The sequence below is a fragment of the Myxine glutinosa genome, chromosome 7, assembly GCF_964187855.1.
Source record: "Myxine glutinosa chromosome 7, kmMyxGlut1.1, whole genome shotgun sequence".
Taxonomy (NCBI): domain Eukaryota; kingdom Metazoa; phylum Chordata; class Myxini; order Myxiniformes; family Myxinidae; genus Myxine; species Myxine glutinosa.
Window position 1 is genome coordinate 8,824,141 of NC_136267.1, and position 27,326 is coordinate 8,851,466.

The 27,326-nt window shown below is 46.7% G+C and overlaps 1 protein-coding gene across 1 annotated transcript in view; it reads left to right on the top strand.

Annotated features, from left to right (window-relative positions):
* LOC137430697 (N-chimaerin-like) overlaps nt 1-27,326 on the top strand; it is a 247,066-nt gene that overhangs the window by 89,695 nt on the left and 130,045 nt on the right. Inside the window, exon 7 of the mRNA XM_078781272.1 lies at nt 27,204-27,281. Coding sequence (XP_078637398.1) covers nt 27,204-27,281 — 78 coding nt within the window. The remainder of the gene's footprint in view (nt 1-27,203; nt 27,282-27,326) is intronic.

The window sequence follows — 27,326 nt, forward strand, 5'->3', positions numbered from 1 at the left end:
CCGCTGGTCTTGCCTTCTTGGAGTGCACTTGGCCTTCTGGCTTCTTTAGAAATAAAGAAAGGCGCCAACCGCGTCCATTTCTAAATTGTGGCCGTCAGGGGGGCCAACTAAAAGTGGTTCACCTGTATGGCATAGGTGCCACGTTGACCCAGAGGTCCATCCACGGGTGGTGCTTGACCGCCAAAGAACTGCGGTCCATTGTGGGCGGCCACCAAAATTGCGGTCCATATGGTGTATCGATCCAGGCAGCAAGCAGCGGAAGTACAGGCCCACAACTGCGGAGCCAGCACCTCTCTCTCCTCTCTCTCTGCCCCAAAGTCAGATCCTCGGAGGTGGGAGACAAAAGAAGACAAGTGAGTAAGGTGGTAAGGGCGCAAAAGTGCACGCAATTCAAGGTAATGCACACTGGGGGCACATGGGAACCAGGTGAGACAGGTACGTTCCTACCATACGCCCCCCCCCCCACCAGGTAACCTACATTGCCCCTCCCTTACCCCTTACTGTATCCACAAAACACAACACTACCCATAAACATCTACTTTACACATCAACAAACGTCCCTACTGTCTTCCCCGTTCCTCCCATAAACCAAATTCGTCTTCTCTCCCTCCTAACCAATCAAATTTGCCATTTCCAACTCTCATCCAAATTTGCCATCTCCAACTCAACATCAAAATTTGCCATCACCAATTCATCATCAGTCCCTCCTAAGGAGGGAGAGATGGAATCACCCCAATGTCTCATCCACGTCGTGATGCGTCTCACAAATCCACACAGCAATTCTCCTTTCCTGCAACACAAAACAAAGAAAACACAGGTGTGGAGTCATCATCATCACCTCAGGTAAGTGGCTGCGTATGGTGCGACAGGTTCATCAATCCTAACTATTTCCTAAATGACTTTAACAACTTTACATTACCCGGGGTCTTTCCCTGCCAATCCATTGGCCAACTTACACTATGGGTTCTAAAAACCAATTCCCATTGACCAAACTGTGGTGCTTCTCAAGTTGGGGTCTCACTCCCCCGATTCATCACTCGGTGCCCCCGCCCAATTTCTGTGGCTGGGTCGTGTGACGCTCCCAGCTGGTCCGCCCACCTGCACACCTCCACCACTGTTGTTGCCTACCGAGCTCACCTGCTCCTCACCCTAACCTAACTAACTGGGGAAGGCCCTCTCGCACTCTCACCCCCTCAGTGCCCTCTCTGGCACGGCCTGCCCGATCCACACCCGGGATCCTCAGACACCTACTGACACTAACGGCTCCCAGAGCCCACCTGCGGCCTCACCTGGCCGACATCTAACAGTGGCGGAGTGCCCAACCATTCACACTCATACTAACAGGCCACACGACCAGCCAATTTCACCACACCAATGCACCCATCCACAATACCATTCTGCAACCGCACCACAAATGCCAATATCCAACCACAATTTACCTATACCTTCTAACTATTCTTTAAACTACCCTCCCCGGGTACTCGTGAAAAGGGGTCCACTCTTCCCCCATCCACACCTTCGCACCATGCACACCACTCCGTACCACTTACTCCAACTCTCTCCACACCACTCATTCACTGCTCCATATATTCCACACACCTGTACTTGCACACCTGTGCTCTCATACTTGGTGCCGCCTGCACCCTTCTCTCCCCCAAGCGCATTCGCGCTGATCCACAACACTCACTACTCATACACTGCTCCACACACCTGTCCAGTTCTCACACAGCATCATCTCATCTAACTACTCCCCTCTGAAACTTGCGCTTCCCAGTCGTCCCTTTAAACTATTGCGCTCCCTCGTCATTATCATCCACTCTAATCTACCTGCGTCCCCTCTACAGGTATCCTTGTCACTAACTAACCTTAACGTTACCTAATGTCATCTTCGCTAGATCCCTACACACAATATCCTAACCCACCCGGGCTAGTTTTCACTGCCATACACCCCATAATCTATAGCGCATTTGCCCCATCATGGGAAGGGTGGCAGGGATGCCACCCTTACCCACCGTCATACGGCGCGAGTGGGACCTTGTGGGACCACCTCGTATGTGAGTCGTTGCCCGCCTGCCGGACCCCGTGCGTCGCCCCTTGCGGGGTCAGCGCGGGGCCGAACCGGCCGGGCCCCCACAGTACATTACCCTCAAGGGGCTCCCGTGCCTCCCCTGTCCCTCTAAAAACTACCCCTGTTGGTGTCGATGCATGGGTCACGCTTCCGCAACCCGCTACCCATTCCATACCACCACAACCTTGCTCCCTCACACCTCGCACCTATCCCATCACCGGACCCTCTCGCTCGCACCCTCGTTCCATACCCTCCGGACCAGCCATACACCTCACTCTTGGCCTCTCACGAACATCCGGGTCCATCTCGACCCCCAAGCTTATTAAATCACCTGGCGCATCATACGCACGACCATATTGGTCACCACTTACACCGGGTCCTCTTTCTCTTTGCTTCTCCTCCATCACCTGCGAATCCCTCATCCGGTTAATGAGCACATCATCACGATCCGAACACAGACTTTGGACCAATTCTTTCACTTCCTCTTTGATCTCTTTCTTATCCTCTCTCCGTCGCTTCTTAATTTCGCTCACCCCTTCTTCCACTTCGTCTAATTTCTGCTTCACCTCCTTCATCTCCTCGTGCGCCCCCTTAAGTTCTTCCTCTAACTCCACCTTATTTTTTTCTATGTGCTCCCGCACCTCCCGCTCTTTAACCTCCATCACCTCTACCACCTTGTTCATTTTCCTCGTCAGGTCCTCATGTACCGTCTGACACTCTTTTTTAATTACCCCTATGTTGTGAAATCAAGATACAACATCAACCCATAAGGTAGGTTTAATCGAAATTCGTTCTCAACAGCATCTAGAGAGAAACCAATAAACATTGTATTAATATTACATACAGGTGAATACAGGTGCGGACAGGTGGTATGACTATAAAAGAGCTTATGATACATATAGCAGAATCGTTACCTTTCTATGGGAGCCCAGAGGAGCGCTAGAGTTACATTGCGGTGATGGATCTACATTTCCCTGTCCGCGCTGATATATATAGGAACCGCGAAAGGGTCGCGTAGCGGTCATGAGGTGAACAACATCAGTGTCGTAACTTGGATGACGATTTCATCACATTCTCCCCGCGCTTAGATCCTAACTAGGCGGTGAAGAACAGCAGACACATACAGAGGGATACATAGGAATGCAAAGAACGAAATACATTGGAAAGATGTCACTGCCGGTCGAACGTCCAAGGGGCCATCAATCCCGATGGCAGGGTTACTGCATTTCAGCCTGTTAGCCTGGTTAGCAATCAATCCCCAGCTATAGATGTATCGAGGAGGAAGTCCCAATCAAGAAGATATCGAACCGAGCAAGCAGTGTTCATCCCAGGGAGAAGACGATGAGCCCGTGGGTAGCAGTAGTCTTCCAGTGGGGTAGTCTGATTAGATAAGTCGTACCTTATTGAACAGTGAGGTAGTCGGCACAGTAGCTAGATGGATAAGGTGTACCTTTGCGATATGCAACTCATTACTTAAGGTGTGCCTTGACGAAGAGTGACTGTCCATTCGTCGCAATGCAACGCATGTCAGGCAGATGTGTCGATGTGGAAGGTGTGTAACATTACAGTAGGTCTGTACCTGCCTTGGCTCCCAAGGGTACATACGCATTACAAGCTCATGTTGCGGCACGCGAATCTTCCGTTGGCAGCGATCGCACGAGACACGAGCGGCCTCTGAAGGCTGCCTGGACGACCGGCATGGCTGATTACGACGACGCACAAAACGACCGAAACGCGCCTCTCCAGCGAAGCGCGCAGGACCTCCGGGATGCATACGGCAAGCTTGTCCAGCTGTACAGCGCGCGCGGAGGAGATCGGCAGACCGAGAGAGTCCCGGCTGGACAAACCATGTTTGACCCAGCGTCGTCCCGGATGGATGGTCTTGGCCCGGATCGTCCATTCAACACCTTCATGGAATGGCCCGGATCGTCCATCCATGGACTCAAAGTCTCGCTCAAAGACACAAAGGCATCCATGGACGCCATCCTGGGCCCCCCCCCCCCCCACAAGGGGCGAGGTGGGAGTCGTTATACCGGACGGCACCCGGGCGAGCAACAATAACCTCCCGGGCCCCCACAAGGGGCGAGGTGGCCCGATCACAGGGAGGGGCCATGTCGAGAAAAGGTCGCAGGGGCCATGTCGAGAAAAGGTCGCAGACGCTCCTTACCCAGAGCGACAGAGCCATGGGTCACGGTGTCCCCCAGAAAATCTATCCATCGTGCGTAGGGAGTATGTGCACGTATCCTCGTGCATAGTTATGTGAGACCAGCGCGACCTCAAGGAAGCGCGGCAGATTAGCATCATGGTCATATCCCTTGGACATATCCACAAACCGCCAGATTATCGAGGTAGATATACATCAACCCATAAACCATAAATATCAACCCATAAATATCTTGAAATCAAGATACAACATCAACCCATAAGGTAGGTTTAATCGAAATTCGTTCTCAACAGCATCTAGAGAGAAACCAATAAACATTGTATTAATATTACATACAGGTGAATACAGGTGCGGACAGGTGGTATGACTATAAAAGAGCTTATGATACATATAGCAGAATCGTTACCTTTCTATGGGAGCCCAGAGGAGCGCTAGAGTTACATTGCGGTGATGGATCTACATTTCCCTGTCCGCGCTGATATATATAGGAACCGCGAAAGGGTCGCGTAGCGGCCATGAGGTGAACAACATCAGTGTCATAACTTGGATGACGATTTCATCACACCCTACGTCCTTTTTCATCTCCTTCTGTGTTGATTTTAATCCCTCTATTACCGCTGTGTTCTTCTTTACCTGGTCCCCCAACTCCTTTTGTCCCACTGTCAGTTGTTCTACTCCCAGCGTCAACTCCTCTATACCACCTTGCAATTTTACAGTCCCCTTTCTCACCTCCTTCTCCATGCGCTCCTCACAGTGCCTCACCTCCTCGCGCACTCCTCCGACCTCCTCACTCACACCTCTTCTGATCTCCTCTCCCATCACTTGCATCTCCTGCCCAGATGCCACCCTCATCTGCTCCATTTCCTCCCTGTGAGCATCCAATTTAGTTTCTACCCCCATTCTGACCCCCTCTATCTGCTGCCCCATTTTTTAAACTTCCCTTTCCGCTTGGTCCCTCATGTCCCTCAATTTGCCTTCCATACTGTTTTCTAACCCCTCTAACCCCTTTTTCATCCCTTCCATTTGATTCTCTTGAGCGGCCATTCTGTTTTCTACCCCCGTTAACCCATGTTTCACCCCTTCTATCCCATTGTCTAACCCCTCAAATTTCTTGTCTAATCCCTCAAATTTCTTGTCTAATCCCTCACCGGTACCCCTCGCTTCGTCCCTCATTACCCCCATTTGGCCCTACAATCGCTCACCCAGTCGCTCAATTTGGCTCCCCATACTCATCTGTACAGCTGCCTGTAGCTGCGCAATGAGGGCCTGCATGTCAATCCCTCCCACTTGTGCAGCGGGCGCGGCCGCCGTAGCCATCTGTGAGGCGCCATTTTGCGCGCCCGTAACCTCGTGCGCGAGGACGCCATTTTGCGAACCTGCCGCCCTCACTGCTTCGCTCTCCTCATGTCCCTCAATTTGGTCCTGGATCGACCCTGCCTCACTCTCCTCTACCGGAACCCAGCCGTCTTGATCTCCCATAGCGCAACTTTCAAAATTCGGGTTTTTTTTGTAAAACAAAATCAAATTTCGGTGACTTTATAATTTTGACCAAATTTTTTTCTAGATGTTTTTTTTAAAATTTGGTTCGGGCCTCGAATCCCACTCCTCGACACCAATTGTTACGGTAATAACACAATTGGTGTTCCAAAATTTGGGCCTAACAAATTTAGTCCCAGGTCCGAATCCGACACTCCTGACACCAATTGTTACTGACGCGGTTTAGATGTTATTTTGACCGAGCGGTTGGTATGACCGCGACCGAACAGTTATTACCCGACTAGACCCCGATTCCACCCAGACGTTGACCAAATCGCGCTATGCTAAATCAATGATGGAAAGGACACAACGACTGGGATAGATGAAACGACGCAAGGGGTACAGTTCTCAAGACCTCCGGAGGAGGGTATAATTACAGTGGTGGAGAAAAGGGGGTAGATTACACGGTAGTGAGGTAAAGACACAGAAGAGATAGGCACTTAAATACCGTCTTATCTTAACCCAGACAGACCACAGACAAACGGAACAAGGCTGACTTACACAGGGATTGATGGCAGGAAGGGACAGGTAGTCGATAGCACAAGGTGCACCTTGGCTCGGGGACAGGATAAAGCACGGTCCAGTCCAGAGATGCGGGGAGGCCTCACAGCGCTCGGAGGGTACGTCTTGCTTGCTCCAAGCTCAGCGCGCATCTGACGTCACCTCCCTCTTCCTGCGCATGCTCAGCGGGGAGTGACACGCCCTCGGCTGGTTGGCTCCGCCCCCCTGGGGCCGGTCCGCCGCTTCCATTGGGTGCGGGGGTTACCGGGCTCCGCCCTTGACGAGGAGCTGACAGGCAGCCCCTATTTGGTAACCCCGTCGAGCACATGTTCGATGGCGGCTCGTTGGGAAGGCCTCATGCCCTCCCAACACCCCCTACCAACCAAGCCGGAGTGAGGACGCGCACTCCCTGTGCACGCCGCCGCCGTTGCTGTTGTTGTTGTTGTTGTTGTTGTTGCTGAACCGTGAGGAAGAGCTGCGGGGAGGTATTGGGAGGTCCTAAACTTCCTAACGGTGCCATACAATCACATTCTGGTGCAACGAAGGGTCAGAATTAATGGAAACGAGTCCTTAACTGACATAGACTAAGAATAACTAGCAAGATGTCCTATAGTTGTCTTACATGAGATGCGGTGAACCTGGGCACGACATTTAATGGGGGAAATAGGGGGAGGTCGGGTCTACAGAGTGTTGTTTACAGAAAATGGGACTAGGGAATGGGGGATTGGGGATAGTTATTTTTTTTTTTTTTTTTGTATACAAGATCGAGGCTCGTGAAAGAGCGAACATTAATCACACAGAAAGACAAACCGACACATAAAACATATAACATCGGGAGCGGTAGACAAGATGGGGAGAGAGGGGGAAGGACACAAACACAACATTTGAGAGCAGGGACCGAGAGACATGGAGACATCGAGAGATCTGAGAGAGGGCGAGGGCTTTGGGGGGGGGGGCATGGGAAGGGGGCGGTGGGAGAGGTATAAAACATATGGACACTGCCAGGACTTCCAGGAAAGAAGTTGGAATTTCAAACAAGGTGGATCTGGGGTGAATTAGCGGGGGTAGAAAAGATCAAGGTTTTGGATGGGGGAAGATAAGAGATGGTGGTGAACAGCTGTTTTAAAGACCTGGAGGGAGGAGTGGGATTGAAGGGAGTGCGGGAGTTTGTTCCAGAGGCGGGAGAAAAGAGGAATGAAAGAGTGAAGGTGAGCAGAGAGCCGAGATTTCGGCAGTTTAACCATCAGAGGGTTGCTGGCAGATCTTGTGCGACCTGTAGGAATATTTGGGGGACAGAGCACAGAGAGAGCTGGGGGTGCAAGGCCGGAGAGGAGTCGGTAGAAGACAGAAAGACCACCTACCTGCCTGCGGTGAGTGAGTGAAAGGCCCTCAGAGATAGCTTCATCGCGGGAGATTCCAATAATTCTGAAAGCTTTGGTTTCAACAGCGTGAAGCCGAGCTAGGTGTGAGGCAGGAGCACCGGCCCATAGGGGAGAACAGTATTCCATTGAGCTGCGGACGAAAGCCTTGTATGTGGTGAGGAGCTCAGGTGTGCCGAGGAAGGACTTCGCACGACGGAGGATGCCCAGTCGGCGACTGGCTTTGGAGGCCAGCTTGGAAATGTGGTTTTCCCAAGAAAGATCATGGCAGATAGTGAGACCCAAAATCTTCAGCGACAGAACTTCTTGGAGAGGATTGTTGAGAAAGTAGATGGGAGGGTTGTCCAGTCGATCTTTTCGGAGAGACATAGTACGAGTGTGAGATTTGTCAGGATTGAAAGACATGTTCCACTTGTTTGACCAGTCTGTGATTTTGTCCAGGTCTTCAGAGAGTGAGGAGGCAGCAGACTGCCGATCTGAGGGAAGAGGAATGGAGCGGCAGAGAGTGGAGTCATCAGCAAAGAGATAGAGAGGATTTTCGAGAGAGTCAGAGAGATCATTGATGAAGACCAGAAAAAGCACGGGGCCCAGAACACTGCCTTGGGGAACTCCAGCCTGAACAGGAAGAGGAGATGAGAGAAACCCATTCAGGGCCACACGTTGACGACGACTAGAGAGGAAGTCCGCCAGCCATGCGTGGAGATTTCCATGGATACCAAAGGAGGAGAATTTGGTGAGCAGAGCGGGGTGCCAGACCGTGTCGAAGGCACGTGATATGTCGAGGGAGACAGCTCTAATTTCCTGTTTGGCATTGAGGACCTCCATCCATTGTTGAGACAGCAGAAGCAGCATGTCCAGAGTAGAGTGACCTGGTCTGAAACCAAATTGATGATCAGAGATCAAGCCATTGGAGAAGAGGAAAGATTTCATATCCGAAGCAATGATGGATTCCATGACTTTGCTGATAATTGGGAGAAGGCTGATTGGTCTGTAGTTGCTAGGATCTGTTTTTGCACCTTTTTTGTGCAAAGCGGTGATGTTGGCTGATTTCCAAGCAGATGGAAGTTGACCTTGAGCAAAAGAGAGGGTGAAGAGAACAGAGAGAGGGTGAGATAGAGCAGCAGAGCAGGATTTTAGGACCCGTGGGCTGATGCCGTCGGGTCCAGTTGCAGAATCAGAGTCGAGGGTTGACACAAACTTTTCCACCTTGTCAGGAGGAAAGGACATGGAGTCCAGGAGCAGCAGGGTACGACTGGGTATGGTGGGTACAGAGAGGGATGGGTTTGGGACACAAGATTTAGAGGCAAACACAGAGTTGAGGCATTCAGCTTTTTCACGTGCGGAGTCAGCTGTGTAGCCGTTTGACGTAAGGGAGGGGATGGAGGGGGAACAAACACCAGAAACGGATTTGACCAGACGCCACCAGGATTTGGAAGAGGGAGACAGATAAGAGAGTTCGGTCTTGAGAATGGAGAGATATTGTTTCCTGGCTCTCCTGAGGGTGGACACACACTTGTCTCGGGCTTTGTGAAAGGAAATGAGATTTCCTTCCGTTGGATTTGCTTTCCAGGAGACGAAGGCAAGTTGTTTCTGGGCAACAGCCTCACCACAAGATTCCGTGTACCATGGACGGGAGGAAGGGTAAGACAACTGAAGACGAGATGGGATAAATCTGTGCATGAGAGAGAGCAATTTACTTTGGAAGAATTCCCAGGATGAGTTGATGTCAGAGGTGGTAGAGATGGGAGACCAGTCCAGATGATTGATGGCTGCTTGAAGACCGTGCCAGTTGGCCTGAGTGAAATGCCAGACTCGTCGACGCTGAGCAGGCTCCCTGAGGATGGTCAGAGAGATGTCCACTTTAACAAGGACATGATCAGATGATCCGATCGGAGCAGAAGAAGAGCAGCAGACATTTTCAGGGAAGTTAGTCATAACCAAGTCCAGAAGAGAAGATGTTCCGTTGACTGAGATCCGGGTCGGGAAATTGACAGATTGTGTCAGTCCCAGTGAGTCGCAGAAGTCCTTTGCTGAGGAGCCATGGCTGGTGAGAGAGGTACCCACACCCAGCCAACTGGCATGATGACAGTTGAAATCACCACATATGAGGAAGAGAGAGTTGGGATGAGTAGATAGAAGTTGGTCCATATCATCAGACAGCGAGATGTAGATGGAGTCATCACTGTTTGGTGGACGGTACAACACACATATGAACAAGAGGTGGGAGCGAAGGGGAAGCCGTAGCCAGAGGTATTCCTGGGGGTGAGGTGGAGAGAGTGCAGTGCAGGGCGAGTGAGGAAGAGAGTTTTTGATAAAGATAGCAACCCCGCCTCCAGGACGAGGCTCAGGTCTATCATACCGGAGGAGGGAGTAGCCCGGGAGAGATACTATGGAATCAGAGACATCATAAAGGAGGAAAGTTTCTGTTAAGCAGATCACGTCTGGTTTGACAGAAGCAACCTGTATGGAGAGATCAGTTAAGTTTGAACGAAGGCCCTGGATGTTTGAGGTCCATACCGTTAATGAAGAGGAAGGGGGAGCATCAGATACAGAACAGGGGGGAGGAGGGGTAGGGTAAGATGTGGAAGAGGTGGAAGAGGTAGGGAGAGCTGTTGAAGGTGTGTCAGAGATTTCAGAATAGCTCGGAGAAAGGGAAGGATGGGGCGGACAAAAGGTTTGATGGTGATTGGGTGAGCCACAATGAGGTGTTATTTGAGGAGGGGGAAGAGCGAGGCAGAAGGTTGGGGGAGATGGAGGTGAGAGTTTGAAGGGGGAAGAAGCGGGGAGGACGCTTTGAGGAGGGGGAGTGAGAGGGGGGAAATTGAGAAGCAATGAGGGTGGGGAGATTTGAAGGGGAGGGGTGAGGGGGGAGTTTGGGAGGGAAGGGACAAGGGGAGGGATTTGAAAGGGATGGGATATGGGGGAGATTTGGAGGGGAGGGGTGAGGCAGGAGTCTAGGAGGGGAGGGGCGAGGGGGCGTCTTGGCGGGGAGGGGTGAGGGGGTAGTTTAGGAGGGAGGGGGCAAGGGGGGAGATTTGAAAGGGATGGGTGATGGGGAAGATTTGGAGGGGAGGGGTGATGGGGAAGATTTGGAGGGGAGGTGTTATGGGGAAGATTTGGAGGGGAGGGGTGAGATTGGATTTTTGAAAGTGTACGATTTATGGGAAACGAACATTTATTGCAAAATGAGTTTCTTGTGACCTTCGAGTTAAAAATACGTTTGAGGACGCTGGATGGAGGATGGAGTGCAGGAGATTTTAGGGAATGTAGAAAAAAGGCACTATAGGAGATGGATATTTTTTTTGGGATGAATTGATTTGGTGAGCAAGTCGAAAGCAGCCTTTTAAAGAAGAAGAAGAAAAAGGTGTTATAAAATATGACGGAATACATAACTTGAGGGGAAAGTGTAAACATTGAAGGTTAATGAGTGAAAACTATCTGGGGAAATGGGAGAGAAACACGTGGTCGAAGAACGAACGAACTAATAAGAATGAATAAACGAATGAGAACAGAGAAGGAAATGTTTTTTTTTTTTTTTTTTTTTTTTTTTTTTTTTTGAGTTGAGATTTACACAAGGAAGTAGGCTATGGGTGAAAAGACTGGGAATACAGAGAACGAAAGTTATTGGATCACAAACGACGGACCGCTGAGAGAAAAACAAAGCCTCAAGGTTGTACAGTGCACACTGTACAAGGCCTCAAGACACGACACGAATTAACACGATTTTCAATACAGGTATGAAAGATTTGCACCGAAAAATCTTCGTCGGGACACAATATACGTACAACACCATAAATAAATACAGTTTTAACGAAAATACAAATGGGAACAATCACTTAACTTCGATTTCAAATCGTTCGCGACGCGGCAAAGGCCTTGCTCGCGACACGGCAAACAGACGATCAATTTATGAAAGATAAACACCGAGAAACAACCAAAGTTGCACACAATAACTTCACACACCGAAAGATAAATACAGTTTCGACAAAATACAATTGTGAACAGACTTAACTTCGAAAAACGTGGAGACCGTGTGGAGCTTCGAAAATCCCTCCCACCGTCTCCGAGATCTCGCGAGATCTTCAAGAGATCTAGTTGGGAAGTATTGAGGAAATAGGGGAATATTTACAAGCGGATATGGATGGATGCAAATCCCATATCCGCAACAATATAATCTTCTAATAAATGATGATAAAAAATATAAAAAGGAACATAACTGTTTCAATATGACACCAACAATGAATTACTTTTCAAGATTAACAAGAGAAATGATTTTTTTTTTTTTGATGAAGTCAAACATTTATTTAAAGAAGACTTTCACACTGCTATTGGTGTTGATGATGTTGAGGATTCTCCTTTCATTACAACGGAAGAGATTGATCAAATTAGGGTAATGTTTCAAGTATTGATGTTATTTATTATTCACGATTGTCATTTTCAGAGAAATATCCACACAAGATGTTATAGAAATAAAATAATGGATAATCTTAAAATTAAACCTGAACTCAGGATAAAATATATAGTTTCTAAAAAATCCTGTAAAAAAACAAAAATAGATAGATTATTTTCAAAAGATATAAATGAATGATTTTTTTTACCCGTTTGGGAAAATAAAATAAAATTTAACAACCATAAAAATCTTCCAAATTCATTAAGATGTCAAATAGTTGGTTCAAGCAGATGTGGGAAAACCTGTTTGCTTTTAAAGATGCTCCTTACTTCCAACTTTTTAGATTATGATAATTTAATAATTAAGGTTATGATAAGTTTTCAACCCGAGTATCAACTACTCACAAAGTTTTAATGCGGTTCTTCAAAAAGAAGATATTGTTGATTTATTTAAAATTAAAAACAAACTAAATGATTACAACATTGAAGATATAATACAACTATTTTGTGACACACAGTGAATGAATGAATGAAATGTAAAAATAAATCAAAACCCATAACTTGTATTCTCAGTGATAATACGATGATATACCTTCACCCCAAGATTTAGTTAAATAAAAAAAGAACCTCGTTATCTTTGATGATTGTGTTAATGAGAGAAACCAAACGGTTATGGATAACTACTATACAAGAGGGAGCCATTCTTCTTGTAATTGTATTTATCTCAGTCAATCATACTTTCAACTCCCTTGTCGCTCAATAAGAAACAATGCCAATACTTTTCTTTTATTCAAGTTAAATACAATAGATTATAAATAATTTTTTGAGAGACAATTGTTCTACGTTATGTAGTAAAAATAAATTTGAGGAGAAAAAGAGACAGATGACTGGAAAATATAAATATATTGTTACAGATCTCAGAGATGGCTCTCCCCTTAGCAAGGGGGGTTTAATCCCCTTGGCCTGTTGAGCCGGCCGTCTCTGGTCATGGTACTTGTAACGCTCCTTTGCGAGGTGGGATTGATCAGGGTTATTGGTCAAGGTGTTCTCCCGAATACCTTCACCAATCCCTCCGCAAAACAGGGAGACAAGTACCGCTCGAAACCACGGACAAGATGGTATTTGCCGAGCGGGTTAGCAGTCTGCGGTTCGAGCCGTTAGCAAAGACTAACCCGATTCATAAGCATTGGCTGAAATCGCGCCACAGGAACTCAATCAGGAAATCACTCAAGCGATCAGACGAGAAAGAAGAAACCAAAGGAAAGAAGGAACAGATATTTATTATTAATTATGTACAAAAACCCAAAGAAAGAAGAAATCAGAGTAATATACAGGAAATGGAAGGAGCAGAAGGACACAGAGCAATTCCTTAAAGAAGCTTACTTATGGAACCCCAGGACAAGACAAAACAAGACAAACTCACGTACACGAATGGGGGAATTGAAGGCAGGAATGAATGGCTGGAAGGAGAAGGTTCAGGTGGGACAACCGGGCTGGAAGGTTTTCTTGCAGGTCACGGCAAGCAGGTCCGCTCCGGGCTGGAAGTGACGAGCCGGCAGCTCCACGTATTCGGCTTTACACCGGCAGCTTTCTCATGCGTCCTCTGCCTCATGCGTCCTCTGCCTCATGCGTCCTCTGCCTCATGCGTCCTCTGCCTCATGCGCGTCCTATGCCTCATGCGTTCTCACTCTCGTTACTTGCTCATGCGCCTCCCTTCACAGAACTTTCAATTCGTGCTTCCTCACTCATCTGTGGTGGGGGCTTCGCGCAACGGGTTTTTATAACCCCACCCTTGGAACCCTCGCAAACTTGCCAGATCTTTCTTTCTCCGCCTCTCAAGCCATGCCCACTCACTCCTGGTTGGTCGATCGGGGCTGGCTGACTCCACCTTTTGGTGACGAGGCGGGGACCATGCCCTTCTTCCCCAGTCCTGGCCTCGTGGGCAATGGAGTCTGAGGCGCTGACAATAAGCCAAAGCAGTAGTGGCGAACGCCGCCGTACTGGCGCTTTTTAGGAGGCCATGGGGGTGTCGGAGGGATCCTATCGTATTTGATTTGATGCAATGTAGAGTCACTTATTGGACACACGGCCTTATCTGAAACACAGAATAACGATATAACTATGGAGAGATCCTATGGTTCGCTACGTGGTGCGATGGACTAACTAAGGTGCGATTATTTCATTTAACAGCCAATTAAGGGGAAATGTACACAGGGGTTATTTATAAGGAAATTTACTACTAAATTGACAAAGTGAAGGTTCTAAAAACTGCAACACAGCACCCTCATTCCTCACGGGACGTCCCGGCCTGAAAACTTTCACTTAATGTGGCACGCAGATGTAATTTCCCTCTACAATTAATCTGACCCTGAGTGCGACAGTATTAAAACACAAATAAATATGTCCCCCTACTACGTTGCATCCTACCTAACAGATTCACACCCACAGTTAACCGAATTGCGGAATTAATTTTCAAACTACACATGAACGGTGGGGAGCATTATTTACAAGTGACATTATTTGACTATTTACAAAACTGCAACCCAGGACCTGTCATTTTTCTTTTTAGGAGACAAAAAGAATCCTGTGGGAGGGAGGAGACAGCATGCACTGCATCGACGCACCACCTCACATGCCCGGGGATGCAGAATTGAGATTCTGTCATACATCCCCAGGCATGCAAACACCAAAGCACCAATAAAGAGCACCAATAATAAGCACCAAAATGCACAGTCACACACCATCCAGTGCTACATTGCACAACACACAAAAAAAAAACACAACTGGTGGTCTTGATCTTCTGCTCCCTCTGCTGGCCGATGTAGTTCTTGATGTTGTCTTTCTCTTGATGTTCTTCTTGGCTTGCGGCCTATTTGCAATAATCAAAATAAAAAGCACAGAACGTGTCCAATGTGTTTATTTATGGCCAACATCGGCCGACTTTGGTGGTCCACCTGCATGGCTTAGATGTCACCGTGACCGTGGTCCGCAAGCAAGATCTTCCTCTGGCCAACCTAGCCGGTCCCAGCAGAGGGGCCATGCCACAAAACGTGTGGTCCATAAGTGGTGCTTGGCCACAGAACCGTGGTCCATAAGGTGGTGCATGGCCGCAAGACGTGCGGTCCATAAGTGGTGCATGGATGCAGGCAGCTTGCAGCGGGAATTCGGGCACACAACTGCGGGCTCCCGCACGCTCCCCCTCAGTGCCCAGAGAGCACGGTCCATGGGTGGGGAAGGAAGACAAAGCAGGCACGTTAGCGAGGGGTAAGGTCATAAAGGTACACATCAATCAAGGTAATGCAGAGCGAGGTGCGCACGGAGTGCGAAGTGAGAAAGCTCGTTCCTAACGTACGCCACCCCCCCTGTCACCTACTCTACCCTTGCCCTTACCCCATATTTACAAAATCTACACATTTACAAATTCGTCGCTATCGTCACGTCTTCCCCATATCTCCCCTAACACCAAATTCGTCACAATCCCTCTAAACCAAATTTGCCATCACCCAAATTCCTCATCAATTCCTCATATGGAGGAAGAGATGGAATATCCAGCACAATGTCTCACCCACGTCATGATGCGTCTCACATTTCCAAAACATTTGCACAAAAATAAACAAAACAACCATGGCATGGTGTGGAGCACCGTCGTCACCTCAGGTGAGTGGATACAGATGGTGCGAGGAGATTCTTAATCCTAACTACTTCCTAAATGACATTAACACACTTTACAATACCCGGGGTCTTTCCCTGCAAAACCATTGGCTATCTTTACTCTATGCGGTTCTAAAAACCAAACTCCCATTGACCATCTGTGGCGCTCACCAATTTGGGGTCTCACTCCCCCGATTCAATTCCCTGTGCCTTCGCACAATTTTGGGGCTGAGTCGTGTGGCTCCCCTAACAGGTCTACCTACCTGTGCGCCTCCGCCACTGAAGTTGCCACCCGAGCTTACCTGCTCCTCACTAACCTATCTAACTGGGGAAGGCCCTCCCTGGCACTTACCCCCTCGGTGCCCTCTCTGGCACTGGGCTACCCGGGTCCGTCCTCCGGATCCTCGGGCCCCATCCACAACAACTCTAACTGGCTCCCAGAGCCTACCTGCGGCCTCACCTGGCCGACGGACTAACAGTGGCGGAGCGCTCAACCAACCATACCTCTAACAGGCCACACGCCCAGCCATTTCCACGTCACTAATGCACCCATCCAAACACCATTCTACCACACGCACCACAGATGCCAATATCCACCACAATTTACCTATACCATCTACCTAACTCTTAAACTACCCTCCCCCGGGTATTCGTGATGGGGTCCATCTTCCCCATCCACTCCCTTCGCACCAACCACTCCACTCCACGTTTTCCACACTACTCACTCCACACCATCCATTCCATACTCCATTTACTCCAGACCATTCATTCAACCATTCTCCATACACCTGTTCACTCACTTGCACACCTGTGCTCACACACCTGGTGCCACCTGCACCCTCCTTCCTCCCAGGCTTCTTCGTTCCATACAATGCGCAATCACAATTATTCACTCATACACTACTCCACACACTTTCTTGACACACACGGCACCATTCACGAGCATTGCCTTATTTGCTCAACACCAAGATTCTCCCATACGCAATGCCTCATTCGATAAACCACAAACACACTGCATCATCTGATCTACCTGGTGCCCTTCCAAAACTTGTGCTTCCCAGTCGCCGCTTATATTATTGCGCTCCCTCGTCATTATAATCCACCTAATCTATTCTACGTCCCCTCTACAGGTACATGTCGCTACTTAATTCTCATGTCACCTATGGTCATGTCTAAGTCCCTATACAATTATCCAAACCCTCCCTGGCTTGGTTTACACCGCCAAAACCCCATAACGAATGCTCATGTGCCCGGGGATGTGAGGGATGGCAGAGCTGCCATCCCACCACATCGGACATCTCTCACTATCAATTTTGCCCATCCAATTTTTCTGCCAATCAAATTTACCAATCGCTGCCAATCATTCTTGCCCATCAATTTTGCCAATCATATTTGCCAATCATATTCCCTAGTCCCAATTTCGAATCCAAAACACTGTCATCATCACAGTCCGCTATAACTGAGCCTCTCGGTACGTCATGACATCATTAAAACTCGGCTTCGCAAAGCCGAGCAATGAATTCGGGTGGTTTGGTCGCCTGCAGGTTGAGTCCGTCTGGCATTTACGATTCTGGGGAGGCGGCATGCTCGGCCCGAGATTCCACGCACCATCTCGGCGCGGAGCTTTGCGGCCTCCGGCCCAACGACCGAAGCTCGCCCGGTCGGAACCCCATCCCCGCCAGGGGGCGAAGGTCCGACCCGGCCCCCCTCCCCCGGAATCGCGCCGATCGCCGCTCTGACGCGGCACCGACCATTCAGTGCGGGACCCGGCCCGAATCGTGCACGACGCTCCGAAGAGCGACGCGCTTACGGTCCCGGCCGGTCCTCGCTGCAAACAAAGCGCACTGCGCACCGAGTGCTCACGTCGGCTATCCGTCACCCTAAACGCTGCCCCGGTCCACGTCGATGCCTTACTCGCATGCTCACACGCATACGTGACCCCTTTCACACTCACCAAGCCTGGCGTCTCAGCGCCTCTCATGCATTCCACACACTCCGTCCATTCCACCACCGCACTCCCTGTTACACACCACCCCTCTCACGCACCTTCTTGCGCACACTCTCCTGTTACATCCTCTGTAACACTCACCATCACGCGCTCCGATGTGCCCTCTCGCACCCGTGCCACCACCAACTCACTCTCTGGGTCACACTCCATACACTCTGTTTCACACAGACCCTCCGACGTGCATTCGCTCTCGCACTCGGTATCACTCCCACACTTTGTAACACGCTCACTCCTCGACGCACACTCTTTTCTTACACGTGCGCCATTTCCTCTCACACAGCGCCCAACGGACCTCCCACAAACGCCCGCGGTACGCTGGGATCCCAAGCGCGTGAAAATTCTTTTCGCGCCAAACATCTTCCTGCAAAACCTCTTAGCACCACGTACTCACCTTCGGGGTTCTTCTTCTTCGCTCCACACGCACCTGCGAATCTTTATAAGGTGTGAGCTTTGACTTTGTGCACAATCCATTTCTCCCTTCAATTCCTGGGCTACTTCCGTCGTCTTTTCAATTTCAACTATACCCATTATTTCTTTTTCTTTGTTCACCTCGACGACCGCTGGCTTTATTAAAATTCCCTCTTCCACCTCAGCGGTCGCCGGCTTCCCCACACCCCGGGTTGCGATTTCTACCCCCGTCTAGTTACCTGTGCCTTGCTCCGACTCGCTCAATCCGCACTCCATGACTCGCGTTACCTCGTCGCGTACCCCTGGGACCTGCTCGCCCAACATGCGATCCATGCTCCCCCCACATCGTTGTATGCTCTCACCCATTCTGTCCCCAAATTTACCGATTCGCTCCAATTTGCTTCCCAGCCCCCCTAATTTAGTTTTCCAATCATTTCCCATTTCTTTAATTTGGTTTCCCAATTGCTCACTGGTACCCCTCGCTTCGTCTACTTTTGCCATTAATTGGTCCATAAAAAAAATCACATGTACCGGTACCCTGGTATCTCGGGCTCGGCTGCCGCGACCACGTGCAAAGCACCGCCATCTGGTGCACCTGATATCCCCGCTACCCAATGCGTATTGCGCTCCTCCTCTCTCTCTCCCAATTCCTCCCTGGGGTCCTGCGTTACCTTCAAACCCTCTCCTAGCTCCCCTACCGGCATCCGGTCGCCTTGATTATCCATGGCACGATTTTAATTTGGATTTTATAACAAAATTTCGGCCACTCGTAATTTTGAGTGCGTTAAGCGCACTTCGGGTCCAAATCCCACTCCTGACACCAATTGTTACGGATCTCAGAGACGGCTCTCCCCTTAGCAAGGGGGGTTTAATCCCCTTGGCCTGTTGAGCTGCCGTCTCTGGTCCTGGTACTTGTAACGCTCCTTTGCGAGGTGGGATTGATCAGGGTTATTGGTCAAGGTGTTCTCCCGAATACCTTCACCAATCCCTCCGCAAAACAGGGAGACAAGTACCGCTCGAAACCACGGACAAGATGGTATTTGTCGAGCGGGTTAGCAGTCCGCGGTTCGAGCCGTTAGCAAAGACTAACCCGATTCATAAGCATTGGCCGAAATCGCGCCACAAGAACTCAATCGGGAAATCACTAAAGCGATCGGACGAGAAAGAAGAAACCGAAGGTAAGAAGGAACAGATATTTATTATTAATTATGTACAAAAACCCAAAGAAAGAAGAAATCAGAGTAATATACAGGAAATGGAAGGAGCAGAAGGACACAGAGCAATTCCTTAAAGAAGCTTACTTATGGAACCCCAGGACAAGACAAAACAAGACAAACTCACGTACACGAATGGGGAATTGAAGGCAGGAATGAATGCCTGGAAGGAGAAGTTTCAGGTGGGACAACCGGGCTGGAAGGTTTTCTTGCAGGTCACGGCAAGCAGGTCCGCTCCGGGCTGGAAGCGAGGAGCCAGCAGCTCCACGTATTCGGCTTTACACCGGCAGCTTTCTCATGCGTCCTCTGCCTCATGCGTCCTCTGCCTCATGCGCGTCCTCTGCCTCATGCGTTCTCCCTCTCGTTATTTGCTCATGCGCCTCCCTTCACAGAACTCTCAATTCGTGCTCCCTCACTCATCTGCGGTGGGGGCTTCGCGCAACCGGTTTTATAACCCTGCCCTTGGAACCCTCGCAAACTTGCCAGATCTTTCTTTCTCCGCCCTCTCAAGCCATGCCCACTCACTCCTGGTTGGTCGATCGGGGCTGTTGACTCCACCTTTTGGTGACGAGGCGGGGACCACGCCCTTCTTCCCCGGTCCTGGCCTCGTGGGCAATGGAGTCTGAGGCGCTGACAATAAGCCAAAGCAGTAGTGGCGAACGCCGCCGTACTGGCGCTTTTTAAGAGGCCATTGGGTTGTCGGAGGGATCCTATCATTTGATTTGATGCAACGTAGTCAATTTATTGGACACACAGCCTTAACTGAAACACAGAATAACGATATAACTATGGAGAGATCCTATGGTTCGCTACGTGGTGCGATGGACTAACTAAGGTGCGATTATTTCATTTAACAGCCAATTAAGGGGAAATGTACACAGGGGTTATTTATAAGGAAATTTACTACTAAATTGACAAAGTGAAGGTTATAAAAACTGCAACAATATCATTGTGATACAAGATGAAATATTAAATGATATTTTTCAATAAATAAATACAGAAAATGATCACGCAAGAAAGAGCAAGAAGGTTTAAGGAACATCATGAGTTCATTTCAAAAGATGTAAAGCAACAGGAAGACCTAAAGAAGAAACGCAGACAGAAACTAACGGATGAAGAAGCGTTTGAAAGAAAACGACCGCTATTACCGCTTTTAAAAACTAACCAACAAAAAATGATGGATGTTTTCTGCAATTCCCAAGATAGAATACTTTCCTAGAAAACTTCAAATGCTCAAAGATTTTCGTCAAATGATAGAGCAAGATTTGGAGGATTTAGGAGAATTAGAATATGATGAAAGATTTTATTGTAACAACTGGAAAAGGTAAATCAACCTCCTAATTATATTGTGAAAGCCCTTCAAAACGATGAATATTCAGCGGACTCAAGAACCATAGCAGGTCTCTTACCAACAGAAGAACCAGCAATGTTCTCTCTTGTTGGTGAAAAGGTATTGATACACAATGTGAATTGATGTTCTTGAGGTCTGCTCAACCACCTGTTAAATTAACCCCCAGATGAAAGTTTCTTCGAACTAAAGATGGATATTACATTTTAGCCAAGAATCGTGTTTCAGGTTATTACGATGAACCGTTGAATATTAAAAATGAAGATGATAGAGTATATATTGATTTACTAAACTCGCTTGATTATGGAGTTTCTGTTGCTTGTATGATCACATGGCTTCATTCCCATACCCACTACAACTTGACTCCACAAAATAATATGAGGCATCATTATTGTATATGGAAACTTATAATACCCTTTTTAATATCACAGACAAAAAAACAACAAGTTTAATTATAATTCAGGAAGTGGATACAAAACTATAACAGTTTCACCCAAAGCATATTTCCCAAATATCTTCTGAAATTTCTGGCCTTATGAAATATCAAGGTGATGAACCAAAAAATATTTTTATAGTTATTCAAAAACATACTTCCAAATCAACTATTAGGCTAAAAAATAATTATGAAGTTGATTTCACGATTGATATTCCAGTTAGAGAGTTATTGGGGTTACCGACCAAGATAATTACCGACCAAGATAATTGTATGATTTCCTTGAATGGAGAAATTGTTTCCATCAAAATTCACCTACGTGAAGTTTTCCAATAAAAAAATACGATGGTTATTGTGAGAAAACACGAGTTGGGAAAATATAAAATAATTACCAAAGATGGGGATGGGATGTTCCTTTCATACTATCAGGGTGAAGGTATGTTTCTTGGTAGAGGATACTATAAACCTAAGAGACAACGGGGTGTAGGACATCAATTTAGAAATAAAGGAGATGGGATAATTGATACCCTAATGGGTATTGGTTCAACTATTCTTAAACATAAGGGCCTAATTGGTTCAACCGCTTCTGCCATGGGAAATGTAGTGGGTGCTATAAAGAGTATAAAATACGATCAAAAGGAGTCTCATAAATTACAAGCAATCAAATAAATTAAGAAAGGAAAAACTCAACTATCTCCACAAGAACGACAAAAAATAATTAAAATACTTGGGTCAGGGTTTCAAAAGTTTTAGCCTCTTTTGTTACTAAATGAATACAAGTATGGAAGTGATTGATAGTATCTATGATTTGGATGATACAATTATCATCTCAAACTCTACTAAAAAGGAAGATTATTATAAGGTAAATGCTATAACAGGAACAGGCTGGAATTCAAACGGAACAAAAAGTTTTGAAATATATAATCAACAAACTTACTTGAATCTAGCTGATAGTTTCTTGTTGTGTAAATTTAAATTCACTAAGGCTGCGAATAACACTAATGCTACACTCGTAAATGATTTCTTCTGGAAAATGTTTGATAGTGTCCATTTGTATATTGGAACACAAGAAGTTGAAGCGGTTGATTAATGTCTCTGCTACATCTGAAATGATGAAATTTACACTATATTCGTTTCGTGATAGAATGGGTAAGGGAGCTGTTGAAGGTTTTATTCCTGATATGGCAGCGGGAACAAACACAGACCCTGATTATAGACAAAGAAAATCAATGTATAATGATGATAATAAATCAGAAAATAGTTTTACCGTAGCAGTTCCCCTTAAGGGTATATTTGTATTTTGTGATTATGATAAAGTTATATATGGACTTAAAATTAGATTTCAACTACAAAGGAATGATAATGAAAATAGATTGCTTTTTGGGGCTGCTCGTGCTTTCGGTGATAATAATAAATTTGTTATTAGTTAGATGTGTTGGTATATTAGCGAATATACACCTAATCTTAAAACGGAAGAGATGTTAAATAAAAGACTTCACTCAAAAAAAAACACTAAATGTATCATACCTTAAAACAAGATTCCAACACGTTAAACTGAACCAAACTACCTACACGTTGAATTTGGGTGTTCTGGAAGGAAAGCCACGATACCTATGGCTCATTTTTAAGAAACCAGATGGAGATGAAGGTACTGATAAGAATAATGCGTTGAGTGATAATGCAAAGGTGAAACAACTTCGGGTTTCTCTGGATGCTACATTTTACCCGTGAGATAGATTGGAAATTGATTGGGAAAAATATGATTATGCAGAAGCATTCAACTCTTTCCAAAAGGTGTGTGAAAGCAACAGTAATTAAGAACCCATTTTGGATATGGTTGCGTTTCAAAAACTTTATACAATCTACGCAATTGACCTGAGTTCTCAAAAGGAAACTATAAAAGTATAAAGTCTAATAGAGTGGATACCTCCCCATACATTGAAAGAGGGGAGAGTGAAGAAGTTGATACATATTGTTTGCTTTTGGAAGAAACAGAATTACAGATTAATACAGATAATGGTGTTATGTTTAATATCACATACATTTTTCTCATAAATAAATGAGTAGTAAAGAACCAACTGCGGTATATATTGTCGCGTCCCTGGAGTTCGTGTGCACGGGAAGGTTCTAAACCTTATCTGATCGGACGGCCGACACTGGGTTAATTCGAACCCACAAAACACAAATACGGGACAAGCAAAATCCTAAATGGTATAGTTGTATTCCTTGACCTTGAAATGTGTGTTCATACACCAGGATTATGGTCCTAAGTGGCTTAGAAGCTGGCTGAGATATTGATAGATATAAGTTTTTACATGGCGGCCATTTTGAAAATTCAAGATGGCCGCCATAATGTATTCGGAGGAAGTGGTTCCGACCAAAAATGGAAAGCTAAAGCTAGCATGTGGGGAAAATTTAGTGCTTTTGTCCAGAACGTCCACATACATTTGCTAATCTGTCTGACTAATAGCCTTGCTGTGTTTAAGAGGAAGGGATTAAAATTTTTCATGGTATTAAATGTTTTAAAATATCGCTTCCCTAAGAGTTTGTAGTGCATCTAGTGTTTGGAAGGGATTAACATTTTTAGAAAGGATTAAATGCTCTTGACTTGTTAAACCACATTGTTGGGTTATGAATTCTCGGCAGGCGTGGAATACAATTATTTAAATACACTGATTTTAAAAGAAATGCTCACCGAATAAAATAAGAAAATTAAGTTATTCCCTAAAGTAGAACATAAACAAATAGTCATTGGCTCTCTGTATGAGTTCAAAGAAAATATGGGTGTTTTAGAATCAACGACGGGTTTGGGGGTCTATTGAGGATTTAACCTTGTTAATGGCTTAGATGGTGAAGGGAGAAATAGACGCATTTTTAAGGGTTATGGGGTGTTGGTCAAATAGTTTTTCAATTAGAAATTAAGACAATCGGATAAAGGAATAATATAACTTAGGTGTAAGGGAAGTGAAGGCTATGAGGGGAGAAGGGAGTGTCTCAGAACCAACATTCTTCCCCTACTGGGGTCCGACTGTACATTATTAGAAATAAATATACTACAATGACCCGCCTTTAGAGACCATTTTTCCCCGCAGAGCAGGGGTTGGCCTTTTTGGGCACAGTGGTTCACCTTTTTGAAGCAATGTTTTATGGCCGGATGCCCTTCCTGCCGCAAATAAATATACTACAATTTTGCTTCGAATCGGTGGTTGCTAGAAGACTGCAGCATATAAAAACTTTTATAAGTGACTGTTTGAAATAAAAAGTGACTGAATATTTGAAATAGTTTGAACCAGACGTAAGTGGTGGTGGTCATATTCGTTGTGTGGACATGGTATATCTTAAGGGTAAGATGTGCTGATTTAATGTATTATCATATAATGGAATCTGTGATGGGATGGGAGTTATAAATATGTGATAACACATTAAATTCTCGAGCGGTTAAAGTTTGGTTGGTGATCTTGCACTGTTGGGTTGACTGACTGGAGGTAACTGAGGTTGTGGATCTGCTGATGTTGATCGTGACCGAGGTTGTGGATCTACTGATGTGGATCCGTGACCGAGGTTGCGGACCCACTGATGTGGATCCGTGACCGAAGTTGTGGATATACTGATTTGGATCCGTGACTGTGGTTATGGATCTACTGATGTGGATCCGTGACCGAGGTTGTGTGGACCCACTGATGTGGATCCGTGACCAAAGTTGTGGATATACTGATGTGGATCCGTGACCGAGGTTGTGGATCTGCTGATGTACCATCTACTGATGTGGATTCATGACTGAAGTTGTGGATCTACTGATGTGGATCCGTTGGATCTGCTGATGTGGATTCGTGACAGAGGTTGTGGATCTGTTGATGTGGATTCGTGACCAAGGTTGTGGATCTACTGATGTACCATCTACTGATGTGGATCCGTGACCAAGGTTGTGGATATACTGATGTGGATTCATGACTGAAGTTGTGGATCTGCTGATGTGGATTCGTGACGGAGATTGTGGATCTGCTGTTGTGGATTTGTGACCGAGGTTATGGATCTACTGATGTGGATCCGTGACCGAGGTCGTGGATCTACTGATGTCGATCCGTGACCGAGGTTGTGGATCTGCTGATGTGGATTCGTGACCGAGGTTGTGGATCTACTGATGTGGATCCGTGACAGAGGTTGTGAATATACTGATGTACCTTCTACTGATGTGGATCCGTGACCAAAGTTGTGGATCTACTGATGTGGATCCATGATGAGGTCATGGATCGACTGATGTGGATCCGTGAACGAGGTTGTGGATCTGCTGATGTGGATTCGTGACCGAGGTTGTGGATCTACTGATGTGGATCCGTGACAGAGGTTGTGAATCTACTGATGTACCATCTACTGATGTGGATCCGTGACCAAATTTGTGGATCTACTGATGTGGATCCGTGACCGAGGTCGTGGATCTGCCGTTTGGAGAGCTCCTGGGCTGAAAGGATCGAAACCTCGAGGAAGACCGGTGCCCAGTTGATGATCTGTGCAGTCAGGAAACCATTCAATTGCTTACAGTTTAAGTTTCTTACTTTAGATAACGGAACTAACTATGTTTTGAGGTTTACAATTTAAATAAAGTTGAATAAGGGATGTTGTGAAATTAACATCATTTACAGCAATCCTTTAAATTATATTAAAGTTTAGGAACAACCAATACTGTACAATTAATTAAATGTGTGTGAGAGAGAGAGAGAGAGAGAGAGAGAGAGAGAGAGAGAGAGAGAGAGAGAGAAGAGAAAGAGAAAGAGAAAGAGAAAGAGAAAGAGAAAGAGAAAGAGAAAGAGAAAGAGAAAGAGAAAGAATTGTGAGGAACAGAAATGACAAAACGAGATGTGCGTGTCTTTTTAAGTAGTCTGTCCTTCCACTATGTGTGCATCTGCATTCTTAACTCTGTTTGCGCCCTGACATTGACACGTTCTGCCATGTGGGGTGCAACTTTGTGTAAAGGAGACTTCACATCGCCAAACACCTTTTTTTCTAAATTGCTATTTTCAACTCCTGTTGCCTTGGTTCCATTACTATACTCCCACCCATTCCACACAACGCACACACATTTTCTCTCCATTTTCACCCAAATCCCCAAACGATTTTAACATTTGCATTCCTTTTCCGCTCTGCTTTCTTCCCTCATCTCATGAAGTGCACCCTTCTCAACCATCCTGACCTCGTTCCAAAGTCCTGCTCTCACACCCTCACACTCTCATCAAGCCCTCAGCACAAGTCCTCACCGCCTGAATGGGAACTGGTGTGACCGCGTCACAAAGGAGACCACGCGTGTGTGCGGTAGTGCGACACCAGCTTAGGGTGTGGGGCTAACGTTGGACTTGTAAATAATTGTTGAGGTCAACGAAGGCCTAGTTTTAGTCAGGCACTTCGTGTGTGTGGAGTTTCTTCTGAAGCATCACACCATGTCAGTCACCTGATTTGGTGAAACAATTTCGACCTTTTCACCGCAATGGCTGTTATCCAATCTGTGGAACAATATTTGTTCACATCTGTGGATTTATGGACAGAAAGCTGTGTTTAAACTGAGCTCTGCTGTTTTTCTTCTGGTTCTCCTCCTTGGCTGGCACATCATTTAGTCGGTATTTTAAAACGTTCTTGCTTCTTGGCCGAGGAGGAGTAATATTTCACTTTAAAGGTTCCTTTTCAAAATGGTCATTTGTACCAATTTGTATCAACAACGACCATTTACCAGTCGTTTTTCAGTCTTTTTACGTACTCGGGGAGATGTTTTCTCCTTGGAACGGGCGCCAACAGGTCTTCCCGTGGACTTCTTTCACTTTCCTCAGGGACCAAGGTGTCGCATTCCTTCCTCACCTCACACTTAAAATACGTGTCGTGCCGGTAAAGAAGTCGCGGTGAGCGAAGATCGCCTCGGGAAGGTCCCAGGGAAGTGTGGATGGTTGCCTCTCACGAAAACCCCCTTTTCACGAGAAAGGGCGACACTCAGCAGGGCGACACTCGCACGGTTGACGATGCCGATGGTGTGGGTGGCCGGGTCTGAACGGAGGGCCAGGCTGTCCGTCCGGGGGTCGTCGGCATTGTCGGGGCCATTAAAGCTTTTTTCCTATTTGCAGCTGTCGGCGCTCGTGCGGAGAGCTACGCTGAAGGAGGGAGAAAGGACGGCCAAGTATGAGAAAGCTCACAACTTCAAGGTATGAATACCATGCTGCAAGTAACGGTCGTTATAACTTATCGAA